General features: G+C 40.1%; 1 protein-coding gene across 1 annotated transcript in view; it reads left to right on the top strand.

Moving 5' to 3' along the window:
- Positions 1–13,165, top strand: part of DIS3L2 (DIS3 like 3'-5' exoribonuclease 2) — a 392,051-nt gene that overhangs the window by 78,847 nt on the left and 300,039 nt on the right. The window contains exon 4 of the mRNA XM_058299893.2: positions 5,908–5,961. Coding sequence (XP_058155876.1) covers positions 5,908–5,961 — 54 coding nt within the window. The remainder of the gene's footprint in view (positions 1–5,907; positions 5,962–13,165) is intronic.

Raw genomic sequence — 13,165 nt, 5'->3', positions numbered from 1 at the left:
TTCAGTGACGGAGAAAGACATAGAAGCAAGAAGCCGGAAGCAACAAAATCTGGACGAGAAGGGCTGTCTTTTGCCCTGCCACGTGACAGAGGAGTCCAGGATCATCCACAGCTAGTCTTTCAGGAAGAAAGCTTCATCTTTTGGACATTTTTCTTAGCCTCAAAACTGTAAGCTTGTACACTAATGAATTCCTATTGTTAAAAGCCAACCCATTACTGATATATTGCTATTGGCAGCCCTTGCAGACTAGAACAGGTATCCATATGGAAGAAATGAAATTGGACCCCAACCCGATGTCACACCAACAATCAATGCCAGGTTCAGCAAAATAAAAAAGCCGTTGTTAGGTAATATAGGGAAATATATTCATGACCTTACAATGGGCAAGGATTTTTAAAAACTGGACCAAAAAGCCCTAATCATGAAAGAAAAGATTGAAAAGTTCATCTACATTAATTTAAGAACTTCTCTCCATTAAATGATACCATGAAAAAATTGGAAGACATGCTGCAGAGTGGAAGAAGATACTTACACATAACCAGCAAAGGACTAACATCCAGAATATAGAAAGAAATTCAGCAGCAGTCAATAAGATAAAAGCAGACAGTCCAAATAGAAAAATGGGCAAAAGACAAACACCTACTTCATGAAAGAAGAAATACAGATGGCTAACAAACATACACAGAAGTGTAGGTGTATATTCTCATTAGAACTCAGGGAAATGCAATAGAAACCATAATGAGATACTATTTCACATTTATCAGAATGGCAAAAATTAAAGCCTGACAGTACCAAGTTTTAGTGAGGATGTGGAACAATTGGGAACTCTCATGCATTGATTGGTTAAAGAATGTAAATTGTTACAATTCCATGGACAACTAATTGGCACTATGGCAACAATTCTACTTCTGAGTGTAGAAGTGTATATACTGTGGAGAAACTCTTCACCTTTGCACCAGAATACTTGAGCAAGAATACTTATAGCAGCATTGGTACTTATTATACAAGTAAAAATACTATAGTGTTGGTATTTTTATCTACCCATGTCATATCTTTACCAGAGATCTTCATTTCTTCATGTGGTTTCAGTCAGTTGTCTAGTGTCCTCTCCTTTTAACCTGCAGAACTCCCTTTAGCATTTTTTGTAGGACATATCTAGTGGTGACACAAAGTCCCTCAGCATTTGTTTATCTTGGAACGTCTTAATCTTTTGCTAATTTTTTTTGGTGTGTGTGAAGATTTATTTTTTATTTATTTCTCTCCCCTTCCCCCCCAGTTGTCTGCTCTCTGTGTCTGCTTGCTGTGTGTTCTTCTGTGACTGCTTTTGTCCTTATCAGCGGCACTGGGAATCTGTGTTTCTTTTTGTTACGTCATCTTGCTATGTCAGCTCTTCATGTGTAGGGCACCATTCTTGGGCAGGCTGCACTTTCTTTCGCGCTGGGTGGCTCTCCTTACGGCGCGCACTCCTTGCGCATGGGGCTCCCCTACGGGGGGGACACCCCTGCGTGGCAGGGCACTCCTTGCGTGCATCAACACTGTGCATGGGCCAGCTCCACACGGGTCAAGGAGGCCCGGGGTTTGAACCTTGGACTTCCCATGTGGTAGGTGGACGCCCTATCCATTGGGCCAAGTCCGCTTCCCTCTTTTGCTAATTTTGAGAGACAGTTTTGCCAGATACAGATTTCTGGGTTTGCAGATTTTTGCTTTCAGCATTTAAATGTGTCATCCCACTTCCTTTTTGCCTCTGTGGCTTCTAATGAGAAACTGGCACTTAATCCTTATGAAGCTCCCTGGTATGGGATGTTGCTTCTCATGGCTTTCAGAATCCTTTCTTTCTCTTTCACATTCAATAGTTTGATTAAAAAATGGTGTAGTTTGGGTTTATTTGGGCTTGTCTTGATTGGAGTTCATGTAGTGTCTTGGATGGGTTATATTGCTGCCTTTTGTTAAATTTAGGAAGTTTCCAGCCATTATTTCTTTGAATATTCTTTTTTTTTTTTTTTTTAAGATTTATTTATTTGTTTATTTCTCTCCCCTTCCCCCCGCCCCGCTTGTCTGTTCTCTGTGTCTGTTTGCTGTGTCGTCATCTTTGTCCGCTTCTGTTGTCAGTGGCACAGGAATCTGTGTTGCTTTTTGTTGCGTCATCTTGCTGTGTAGCTCTCCGTGTGTGCAGCACCATTCCTGGGCAGGTTGTACTTCCTTTCGTGCTGGGCAGCTCTCCTTACGGGGCACACTCCTTGCGCGTGGGCCTCCCCTACGTGGCTTGGCACTCCTTGTGCGCATCAGCACTGCGCATGGGCCAACTCCACACGGGTCAAGGAGGCCCAGGGTTTGAACCACAGACCTTCCATGTGGTAGACGGATGCCCTAAGCACTGGGCCAAGTCCACTTCCTCTTTGAATATTCTTTCTGCCCCTTTCTCTCATTCTTCTTTTGGGACTCCTACATGTGTATATTGGTACACTTGATGTTTCTAGGCTCTGTTCACTTTTCTTCTTTCTGTACTGCAGTTTGCGTGATTTCAATTGTCTTACCTTCAAGTTCACTATTTCTTTTGCTAGCTTCAATCTGCTGTTGAACTGTTGTAAGGAATTTTAAATTTCTGTTACTATGGTCTTTAGTTCTGTTTGATTCCTTTTTATAACTTTCATCTCTCTATTGTTACTCTGTTTATGTTTATCTATTATTTTCTTGACTTCCTTTAGTCCTTTGTCCATGTTTTCCTTTGCCTCTTTGAGCATATTTAGGATAATTTTTAAAAAGTCTTTGTTTACTATGTCCCAGATCTGGTCCTCTTCTTTGATAGTTTCTAGTGCTTTCATCTTCTTTCCTTGAGCCATTGTGTCCTATTTCTTTGTATGTTTTGAAACCTTATGTTGAAACCTGGACATTTTGATATTTGAATGTGTTATTCCTGAAATTTAGACCTCAAGGCATCTGTTCCTTAAGCCTGTATCCATTAGTGTTATGAGTGAGTTTTCCTTCAATGCCAGGAAATAACAACAACAACAGAACACCCAAAAACATCTTTCCCCATCTTTGCAGATTGATCTGTGCAAGTGCTCTCCTTCAGGGTTTATCCATACATCAGGCTGTATGAAATAGTCCAGGCCAAAGTGTAGGGACTTCCCTGATCCTTTCCACTTATACCTCTTTTCTTGGGCCTATATGTGTGGCCCAGGGAATTCCTCCATTTACACGGATACAAATGTCCTCACTTATCTAGGAAACAATTTCCTCACTATCCTGGGCCCTGCCCTGTGTGTCCTCTAGCCAGCAATCCCTTGCTCCAGGCAGCCATGACTTGACTATTTTCCCACAGCATTCTGCAGGAGAGATCAGTGAGCTCCCTTCTATATGTTGTGCAAGTTCTGGAAATAAGAGACCCTCAGGCCACCACCAGACAGACTGGACTGGAAATATATGTTCCTGCTTTGTGCAGGAGGCTCACTTTCTCCTTCTGGAACCAGAACTGGGGATCTGCACTGGGAGCACAGGCTGATTCTGTGAGGGGTTGGGAGAGGGGCCCTAGATTTTACCTCTTTTAAGTGGCCTTTTTCTCATTCCACATTTACCCTGTAACTATTTTCTGGAGATTTGAAAAAGATATTTCTGCCAGTTCTTGCTGGTTGTTGAAAGATTTTTTTGGAGTACAGAGCCCTGAAGCATCTCTACCATCTTGACTGGGGCCATAGTTTCTTAATGCATAAATGGGCATTCTCTCATTTTGTTTATAAAGAGGAATAATTCTTTTGGATAGCACTTTGGATGTCTGAAAATGCTGTGAAAAGAAATTGGTAATGATTAGGACTCTGCATTGGTTTACTCAGAGGAAATGCTAGTCTGTCCTGTGTAGGACACTAATAGAAAGGGGACATGGTACTCTGTGCAGCATGTCTGGCTGTAAGACTGCACCAGGAGACATATGGACTGGGTGTCGGAAGAATGGCTTAAATGAATGATACAATTACAAATTCCCTGATGAGGCAGATGAATAAATTGGATGTCAAAGAGGTGGGATAGGAGCCATCAGCAGGAAGGTGAATATAGGTTTTAGTGGTCCATTTTTCCCCTCAGTTCTTCCATCATTCATTTTCGTAAAGTTATAAAGCCATTAAGTTTTTACTGAGCTATAGGGGGGTGATGGAAAAATATGATATGAAAAAAATTTTAGGCCAGAAAAATGCCTGGAATCAGAAGATGAATTTCTTAATAATTTAATTTCAATAAATTTACTTTTATTTGTTTGGAGTCTCTTCCCTGTTAGGCTGTAAGCTCTGTGGGGGTAGAGACTATTTCTGTTATTCTTTTTTTTTTTTTTTTTAAAAGATTTACTATATTTATTTCTCTTCCCTTCCCCCCCTCCCCCCCCATTGTCTGCTCTCTGTGTCCACTCGCTGTGTATTCTTTGTCTGCTTTCATTCTTGTCAGGTGGCACCGGGAATCTGTCTCTCTTTTTGTTGCGTCATTTTGCTGTGTCTGTGTGTGGCGCCACTCTTGGGTGGGTTGCACCTTTTTTGCGCAGGGCAGCTCTCCTTGCAGAGCGCACTCCTTGTGCATGGGCATCCCTATGTGGGGGGCACCCCTGCGTGGAATGGCACTTCTTGCATGTGGCAGCATTGTACGTGGGGCAGCTCACCACACAGGCCAGGAGACCCTGGGTATCGAACCCTGGACCCTCCTATATGGTAGGCAGATGTTCTATCAGTTGAGCCACACCGCTTCCCTATTTCTGTTATTCTTGATCTCTGTATCCCAGTCACCCTGCATAGTGCCTGCCATGCGAGTTGTCAGCACAGATTTTTCAAGAGAGTAAATGAATATTTAGGATAATTGTAAACTTTTTTCTCCTTCCCCCAACAACAAACGGCTGTCCTAGAGTAAATTTGCAGCAACACTGGTTAAAAGGGACTGGCTGGCCTTGGGAAACTTTGGCAGCTTTCTCTCTTATTCCTTCCAACTCTTACCCTAAGGGGAGTTACAGATGTTGGGGAAGAATGAATATTTGCCCCTTATCCACTTTCACTAATGCAGTGTCCTCTACCCATACTTCCTTCTGATTTATCTGCAAAGTTTGCTTCTTGACCAAGGACCAGCTGAGACACCATCTTTTTATTTTTAGCCTTTCCTAGCATCTCCAGCTATAAGTAAGCTGTACCCTCACCTATTACATTCTTCATGTGTTACCTCATTAACAAGGACTGAACTTTCTCATCATTCGCACTTCTACGTTGTCTTAGGGACTTGAACACTGTAAATAAATACAAAATATTTTTTGAATTAAGGACTAAATGATCATTTTATTAGTCTTTTTGGGATGTTAATGATATTATTTACCATTGTATGGAAATTTGTAATTTAAAAATGGTGTACCAGTAAAAAAAAAAATTATTTTCTGCTTTATTTTATGTCCTTACCTGTTTTGTTAATTATGTATCTCAGTCTTTCAACATTTTAGAGGGAGTAGTTTGGAAAGTAGTTTGGAAAGGCTATGGAATTTAGATAATGAAAAAGGCCATTATTTAAAGAGGTGTAATCTCTAGATAATCTTGTTCTTAAAGTAAAGAACTAAATTTGAAGACTAGCATTTAAGGGCATATGAAATCCACATACACCAAGCTCTGTTGCTTTTCATCTGTGTCTGCTCACAGCAAGGTGCCAGTCTGAGCTTTTGGTCTGTGTTGGGCAGAGGCTAATGGAACCCTATGTCACTGACATTGCTGTGTCATGCTACCAGCATATCTGTATGGTATTATAAATAGTCTTCATATATCTAACTTGGTTCCTAGATCAAATTGTTTGTTTAATTAATTTAAAAACTCTTTACTGAAGAATATCGTACTTATGGAAAATTCATCAGTGTATAGCTTAGGTAAATTTTCATAAATTTTCTTTTTTCTTTTAAAGGGTGTATTGAGAATTAATCCAAAGAAGTTTCATGAAGCTTTCATTCCTTCCCCGGTAAGTTCAACAACTATACAATAAACTTAATGTCACATTTAATTTTTTAGTGCTTTGAAACTGAAATCACATATTCTAGCTAAAAAATGGAGTAGTGAAACAAAATTGAGGATGAGAAAGGTTTTGTTTCAAATTTAAATAAACGAACTTTGCCTTTGGTTAACAACTCCTTCTGCCAGTCTTAAAATTACACTCAAAATGAAAGGGATGGCATTTGTTATTAGACTGCAGAGAGCAGCTGAACCCATGCAGTTACTCACGAGATCATGTAATTGGATGCCCTCAGTTCAGAGCTGAAAAGAATTTATGTTTTTTTTCCCACTGATTTAAGTTAATCTTTCCTAAACAAATGTGTTATCTTTTGTTATCTTTCGATCTTCTGCATGAGGTAATCTGCAAATCTGTCCAAAAATAACATGTATTGCTTTTTCTGTGTGTGTGTGGGGGTCAGTTCTCGCTTCACTTTTGTGCAGGTGATAGGACTTGGTACAAGGCTCTTTACACTTGGGCCTTATACCCCAGACTATGTTCATGACTCATTTTAAAAGCCTCTCTCTAGTTAAGGCACATTCACTCTGATATGTGGTTGACAGTAGGTTCCTGGATAAGGCTTGATTGCTCAAAGCTGGGAGAGCAATATTTTAAAATTCTTGACCTAACTTTTCTAGGACTGTATAAATAGGATAGCTGTATAATCATAGATTTTTCACAGTAGGAGAGACCATAGGCATAAACTTCTCATAGATGAACAAATGGAATACATAGGTTTTAGTTAACATATTTCATATTTATGTTAAGTGACAACTTTACTGAGAGTTGTCTTGTATTTCATGGGTATTATGATGTTACAAAAACCTGAAGACCTGTTCTCAAGCTCAGTGTAGTCCTTCTTCTCCATGCCTTCCAGAAGCCAAGATTTCATATTTGTATTTCACATTCAGATCTTACCATTGGTTTAGGTAAAAAAGCATCACTGACATGTCACATTATTTGCTTCGAGTTATATTTTGTTCCTTTGACATAACATAGTATATTTGCCAATCCTGATACTTTTGTAGGACTTGAGGTCAGCTTGCGGTAGTAACTTAGGTGCAGGAGTAATTTCATCATGTAGTGTAAGAGCAGTTCACATGGGTGTTAGATTCCAGAGTTTGTACATAAGGTGGAAATCACATGTAATCATTGTAAAAACTACCCATGAAAATCTCTGGAGGATACTGTATTGGAGACTGATAAACCATCTCTGAATAAGTCCAGTGGAACTAGTATTTCCTCCCTGTTAGAAAGTGATTTTCTTCAGTGGCATATCGGTTCATGAAGCTTGGTTGTATAAGGGGTCCTCATGTGTGAAAACATGTATTTTTAAGCATGAGCATCCTACTCACTGCAGTAAGGTGCTCATCCTTGAGAAGCACCTGGGGCTGAGCAGGTTTCAAATCTTCTATCTCCGATGCACTCAGGTTTGTTCTCACTGGTTGCAATGATAGGGGGACTGCAGTATTTTGAAATTTGTCACTGCTTTCTCCTTTTCTTAAATGCACAGTATTGAATTTCTCTTAAGTTAAATCTGTGTTAGGAAGCCAGTTCCTAACGTGTGGGGCCTGGAACAAAGAATAAATGGAAACTTATGTACCTTATATCAAAATATTTAAAAGTTATAAATCAAAGTAACAAATTAAAATATATTCCACTTTCATAGGTTGAAAAATATGTTCCTGTGTACTACTGTAAAATTCCCAGGCTCTTAGGAACTCCATGCTGAAATGTGGTTGCCGAGGGAAAGTCCACCCCGGGCCTGTTCCATCCCTCTTCCTGTCCCACTCCTGGCTCCCAGTTCTTCCTCTCCCATTCTGCAAGGGCCCTACGTGCACAAATACCCACATGTCCAAGCTCTGCCCACACTCCTTAGAAATCCTTGCCCTTTAGCCACCCATCAGGAGGATGGTTCAGAAGAACAGCCCTGAGTTTGGTGTCTGCATAGCTCAGCAGTGAGCTTAGGGCCAATTCCTTCAGGTGAGCATATCCCTTGCCCTAAGTAACCACCTCCTGGAGAGGGACATAGCTGGCAGAGAGAAAGATCAGAGGTCCTCTGAAGTGGGGGACTGTGAGTTAGTTAAATTCATTAATTTAAGTTAAATTCATTTAATTTAAATTTGTAGATGAGGTGTCTCTACTGTTTAATCTGGCTTATAGAAGGAAGCTAAGAAGCATAAGTCAAACTGATGTTTCAGAAATTCATAGTTGTTCCCCTACTTGAAATTGTATTCCAGTCATAGCCTATTTTGAAAATTTTAGCCAGTTATGATAATGGGATTGGCTTATTTCTACCTCTCTCTTTTTTTTTAAACTTTATTTTGAAATGCTTTCGAACTTACAACACACTTAAAAAAGTAATACAAACCTCCTACAGAGAACTCCAGCATACCCCTATCCCCCCCAGATACCTAGATCCACCAGTATTAACATTTTGCCACATTTGCTGTATCATTCCATCCATCCATCCATCCATCCATCCATCCATCCATCCATCCATCTATCCATCCATCTCTGTATCTTTCCATCTGCCTTTCAATCCATTTTCTGAATACTTGCATGTAGGTTGTATATATCATGCTTCTTGAACAGTTAATAGTGCCAGGTACATTTCCTAAGAATAAGGATATTCACTTGTATAACCATCGTAAAAGAAGTTATTAAGTTTAAGAAATTTAACACTAATGTAGAGCTTACAGTCTGTATGCCAGTTTTTTCGTATGTCCCAATAATGTCCTTTTGAAACTTTTTTCCTTCTTTATTAGATCCCATCCAGGATTATGTATTGCATGTATTTATTTATTTTTTTAAGATTTATTTTTTATTTATTTCTCTCCCCTTCCCTTGACCCCCTGCCCCCAGTTGTCTGCTCTCTGTGTCCATTCGCTGTGTGTTCTTCTATGTCCCCTTGCATTCTTGTCAATGGCACCGGGAATCTGTGTCTTTTTGTTGCGTCATCTTGCTGCGTCAGTCCTCTGTGTGTGCGGCACCACTTCTGGACTGGCTGCACTTTTATCACTTGGGGCGGCTCTCCTTATGGGGCTCGCTCCTTGTGCATGGGTTCCCCTACGCGAGGGACACCTCTGTGTGGCATGGCACTCCTGTGTGCATCAGCACTGTGCATGGGCCAGCTCACCACATGGGTCAGGAAGCCCTAGGTTTGAACCCTGGACCTCCCATGTGGTTGGCGGATGCTCTATCACTTGAGCCAAATCTGCTTCCCTGTGTATTGCATTTAATTGTCACTGCCTCTTTAGTTGTTCTTTTTTCTTTTTTCAGTGCAGGAACATATATACAACATAACCTTTTCCATCTCAACCACTAGGAAACATACCATTCAGTGGGGTTAATCACATTCATAATGTTGCCATACCCCCACCACTGTCCATTCCTGATACTTACCATTTTTACAGACAGAAATTCTATACACATTAAGCATTAACTCCCTGTTCCCCTGTCCCTTAGTCTTGGCAACCTGTACTCTACTTTCTGTCTCTATGAGCTTGCATATTCTACAATATTTTCTTTGTAGTTACCATGGGGCATACATTTATCATCCTATATCTATAAAAATCTTGTTGTCTGTGATACCAACTTCAATAGTGTTTATGTGCTATGTTCCTGTACCCCTCCATCCCTTCACTTGTATGTAGTTCTTATCACAAATTACATTTGTTTACATTTTGAGTCCAAAACTGTTGATCTATCATTACACTTATGCAATAACATTTTAGATCTTGTAGAAAATAAAAAGTGGAGTTACAAATCAAAATAGTACTGGTATTTATATTTACCCATGTCATATCTTTCCCAGACAACCATATTTCTTCATGTGGCTTTGGTCAGTTGTCTAGTGACCTTTCCTTTCAACCTGTAGAACTCCCTTTAGCATTTCTTGTAGGGCCAGTCTAGTGGTGAAACAAAGTCCCTCAGCATTTGTTTATCTGGGAATGTCTTAATTTCTCCCTCATTTTTGAAAGACAGTTTTGCCAGGTACAGATTTCTTGGTTGGCAGAGTTTTGCTTTCAGCACTTAAATATGTCATCCTGCCTTTTTGCTTCCATAGCTTCTGACGAGAAATTGGCACTTAATCTTATTGAAGCTCCCTTGTATGTGACATGTTGCTTCTCTCTTGGAGAATTTAGAATTCTCTTTATCTTTGGCATTTGACAGTTTGTTTTAACATGGCAGGGTGTGGGTCTATTTGGGTTTGTTCTGTTTGATATTCATGTAGCATCTTGGATGTGTATATTCCTTCCTTTTGTTAAATTTGGGAAGTTTCCAGCCATTATTTCTTTGAATATTCTCTCTATCCCTTTCTCTCTCTTCTCCTTTTGGTACTCCCACAATGCATATACTGGTGCATATTGATGGTGTCCCATGGATTCCTCAGATTCTGTTCACTTTTCATTCTTTCCTTTTTCTTCTCCTCAGACTGGATGATTTCCTTCGTCTTACCTTAAGTTCACTGATTTTCTCTTTTCTAGATCCAATCTGATGTTGAGCCCCCTCCAGGGAATTTTTAATTTCTGTTACTGTGGTCTTCAGTTCTGTTGGGTACCTTTTCATAATTTCCATCTCTCTATTGATATTCTCTCTGTTTTCATCTGTTTTTCCTGGTTTCCTTTAATTCTTTATCTTTTGAGCATATTTAGGACTGGTTTTAAAAGTCTTTTTCTGGAATATCCCAGGTCTGATTTTCCTCATTGATAGTTTCTAGTACTTTAATTTTCTTCTTTGCTTGGATGTCTCTTCTTGTTTCTTTGTATGTTTTATAATCTTTTGTTGAAACCTGGACGTTTTGATATTTGAATGTGTTGTTGGAATTTAGACTCTAAGGTGTCTGTTCCTTAGGCTTGTATCCAGCTTGCATTATGACAGAGCTTTCCTCGAATGCCAGGAACGAACAACAACAACAAAAAGAACACAAAAAAGAAAATGCCTTTCTCAGCCTTTTCAGATTGAACTGAGTGCTTTAGAGCTTATCCATACAATGAGTTTAGAGAATAGATGATGCCAAAGCTTAGGGGCCTCCTCTATTCTTTCTGCACATGGGTCTTGTGGTCCTGGGAATTCCCCCTTTTACATGGATGTGAATTCCCTTCTTCTCTGGGGAACACTTTCTTCATGGTCCTGTGCACTGCACTGTATGTCCTATAGCCAGCAGTCCCTTGCCCAAGGCAGCCACAACTGGGCTGTTTGCCATATTGTTCTGTGAAGAGTTCTGTGAACTGCCACAGCAGTTTCTGGGTCCTGAGCTTGTGGCATGTGTCCTGGTTCTGTCCCTCAGGCCACCACCAGGCAGATTGGACCAAATATACATGCTCCCAGTATGTGCACGAGGGCTCTGCTGCTCTCTCATGGTACTGGGACCAGGGACCAGCACTGGGAGTGTGGGCTGGTTCTGAGCCCAGCCAGTGAGGGGTGTGGGAGGGGTCAGCCAGGGCGTCATGAGATCCTGCTGCTTTTATTTTATTTTTAATATATATATTGAAGATTTATTTCTTTATCCATCCCCTCTTGTTATTTGTACTTGCTGTCTACTCTCTGTATCCGTTTGTTGTGTACTCTTTGTGTCTGCTTGTCTTCTTTTTAGGAGGCACCAGGAACTGAACCCAGGACCTCCCTCCCATGTGGGAAGGAGTTGCCCAATTGCTTGAGCCACTTCTGCTCCCTGCTTGTTGTGTCATATTGTTGCTTCATCTCTTGTCTCGGCTCACCATACCAGCCCATTGCATCAGCACACTGTCTTGCTCATCTTTAGGAGGCACTGGAAACTGAGCCTGGAACCTCCCATATGGGAGGCTGATGCCCAATTACTTGAGCCACATCCACTTGCCCCTACTGCTTTTAAGTTGCCCTGTTCTTGATTTGGCACTCATCCTGTTACTGCAGTCCTTTAACTGTTTTCTGGAGCTTTGTGAAAGACATTTCTGCTAGTTCTTGCTGTGTTGTTCAAAGCTTCTGTGTTGGGGAGTGGGGCCCTGAAGACTCTTGCTCTTTCATCTTCATTGGGGTGAGGGCTCTGCATCTCTTTTTAATTCTCCTCCTTGTCCCTGATGGAGCAGTATTATTATCTTAGAGGGAGAGACAATGCTAAATGATTCGAGGTAATTAAGAACAGACTGTAAAAGCTATTATCTATGAAGACCTAATTACCACTATAACTGGTTACTCCAATTTTGGATACTGGAACTAACCTGCATTCTAGTTTTGTGTTTTTTGGGGGGTCATTTTTAGTTTTAGGGAGCATTGTAGAAAGCAGTTAAAGAGGAGGATAGTAGAGGCAGTAAATTACATACAGATAAATCTTCTAACCACCAGTGTTGTCAGTTTCTGGATGTATTAGCTCATTTCCATGTCAAGTATGAACTTGTATGAACTGGAAACAATGCCCACAGCTAAATTAGGAGGTGGAGTGTCAGAACCAGGACCTGAATGTTACAGGACTTAGGTAGGTAGATAAATACAGAAATTGAGATTAAAGAAGATGTAGCCTGAGTCCTGATTATAAGCAAAAGAAAAGTTTCCTTATTTATAAAATGATGGGTGGATTAAATACTATCTAATATTCTCTATACCTTTAAAATTCTAAAGTTTTTGGAGAGACGAAAAGGAGATTTGGTTAAATTTTTTCAATTTACTTTTGCTAACTCTAAAAACTTCTGTGCACGTGTACAGTGCCATTTGCTATATTAAAATATCTGTGTAAATCAGTAGGCTCAAAACAATGATTGACAATCAGATATTAAAAAATTCTTTTTTTTGTGGCAGACTTGACTTAGGTTCATTATAATTTCTACTGATAGAAAGTGGATTTTCATTTTCTTAGGATAAATCTAAAATACATAGATAAGTTCCTTATATGTGTACCTGTCAGTCACCTGGTTCTTAATGCAGAGTTAGATTGAAACCATGTGACTCTGAAGTGAACCAAGATAAAATGATATTATTGAGATGCCTCTTTATCGTATTTGGTAATAAGATAAAGAGGAGAATTTGGGCCAGTTGTAAATACCTGACTTTTAAAAAACATGGTTTCCATTCTGTATTATGTTGGTCCTAGCAGCTCTGTAACATTTTTGTGCGTCTTGTCATGGGAGGCACCCTTTGCATAGCTGTGGAGTTTATTTCTGTCCACAGGGAGTTACTCCATCAGCAGAGGATTCTC

The sequence above is a fragment of the Dasypus novemcinctus genome, chromosome 7, assembly GCF_030445035.2.
Source record: "Dasypus novemcinctus isolate mDasNov1 chromosome 7, mDasNov1.1.hap2, whole genome shotgun sequence".
NCBI lineage: Eukaryota > Metazoa > Chordata > Mammalia > Cingulata > Dasypodidae > Dasypus > Dasypus novemcinctus.
Note: the sequence above shows the minus strand (reverse complement) of the source record. Positions and strands in the feature narration are given on the sequence as shown.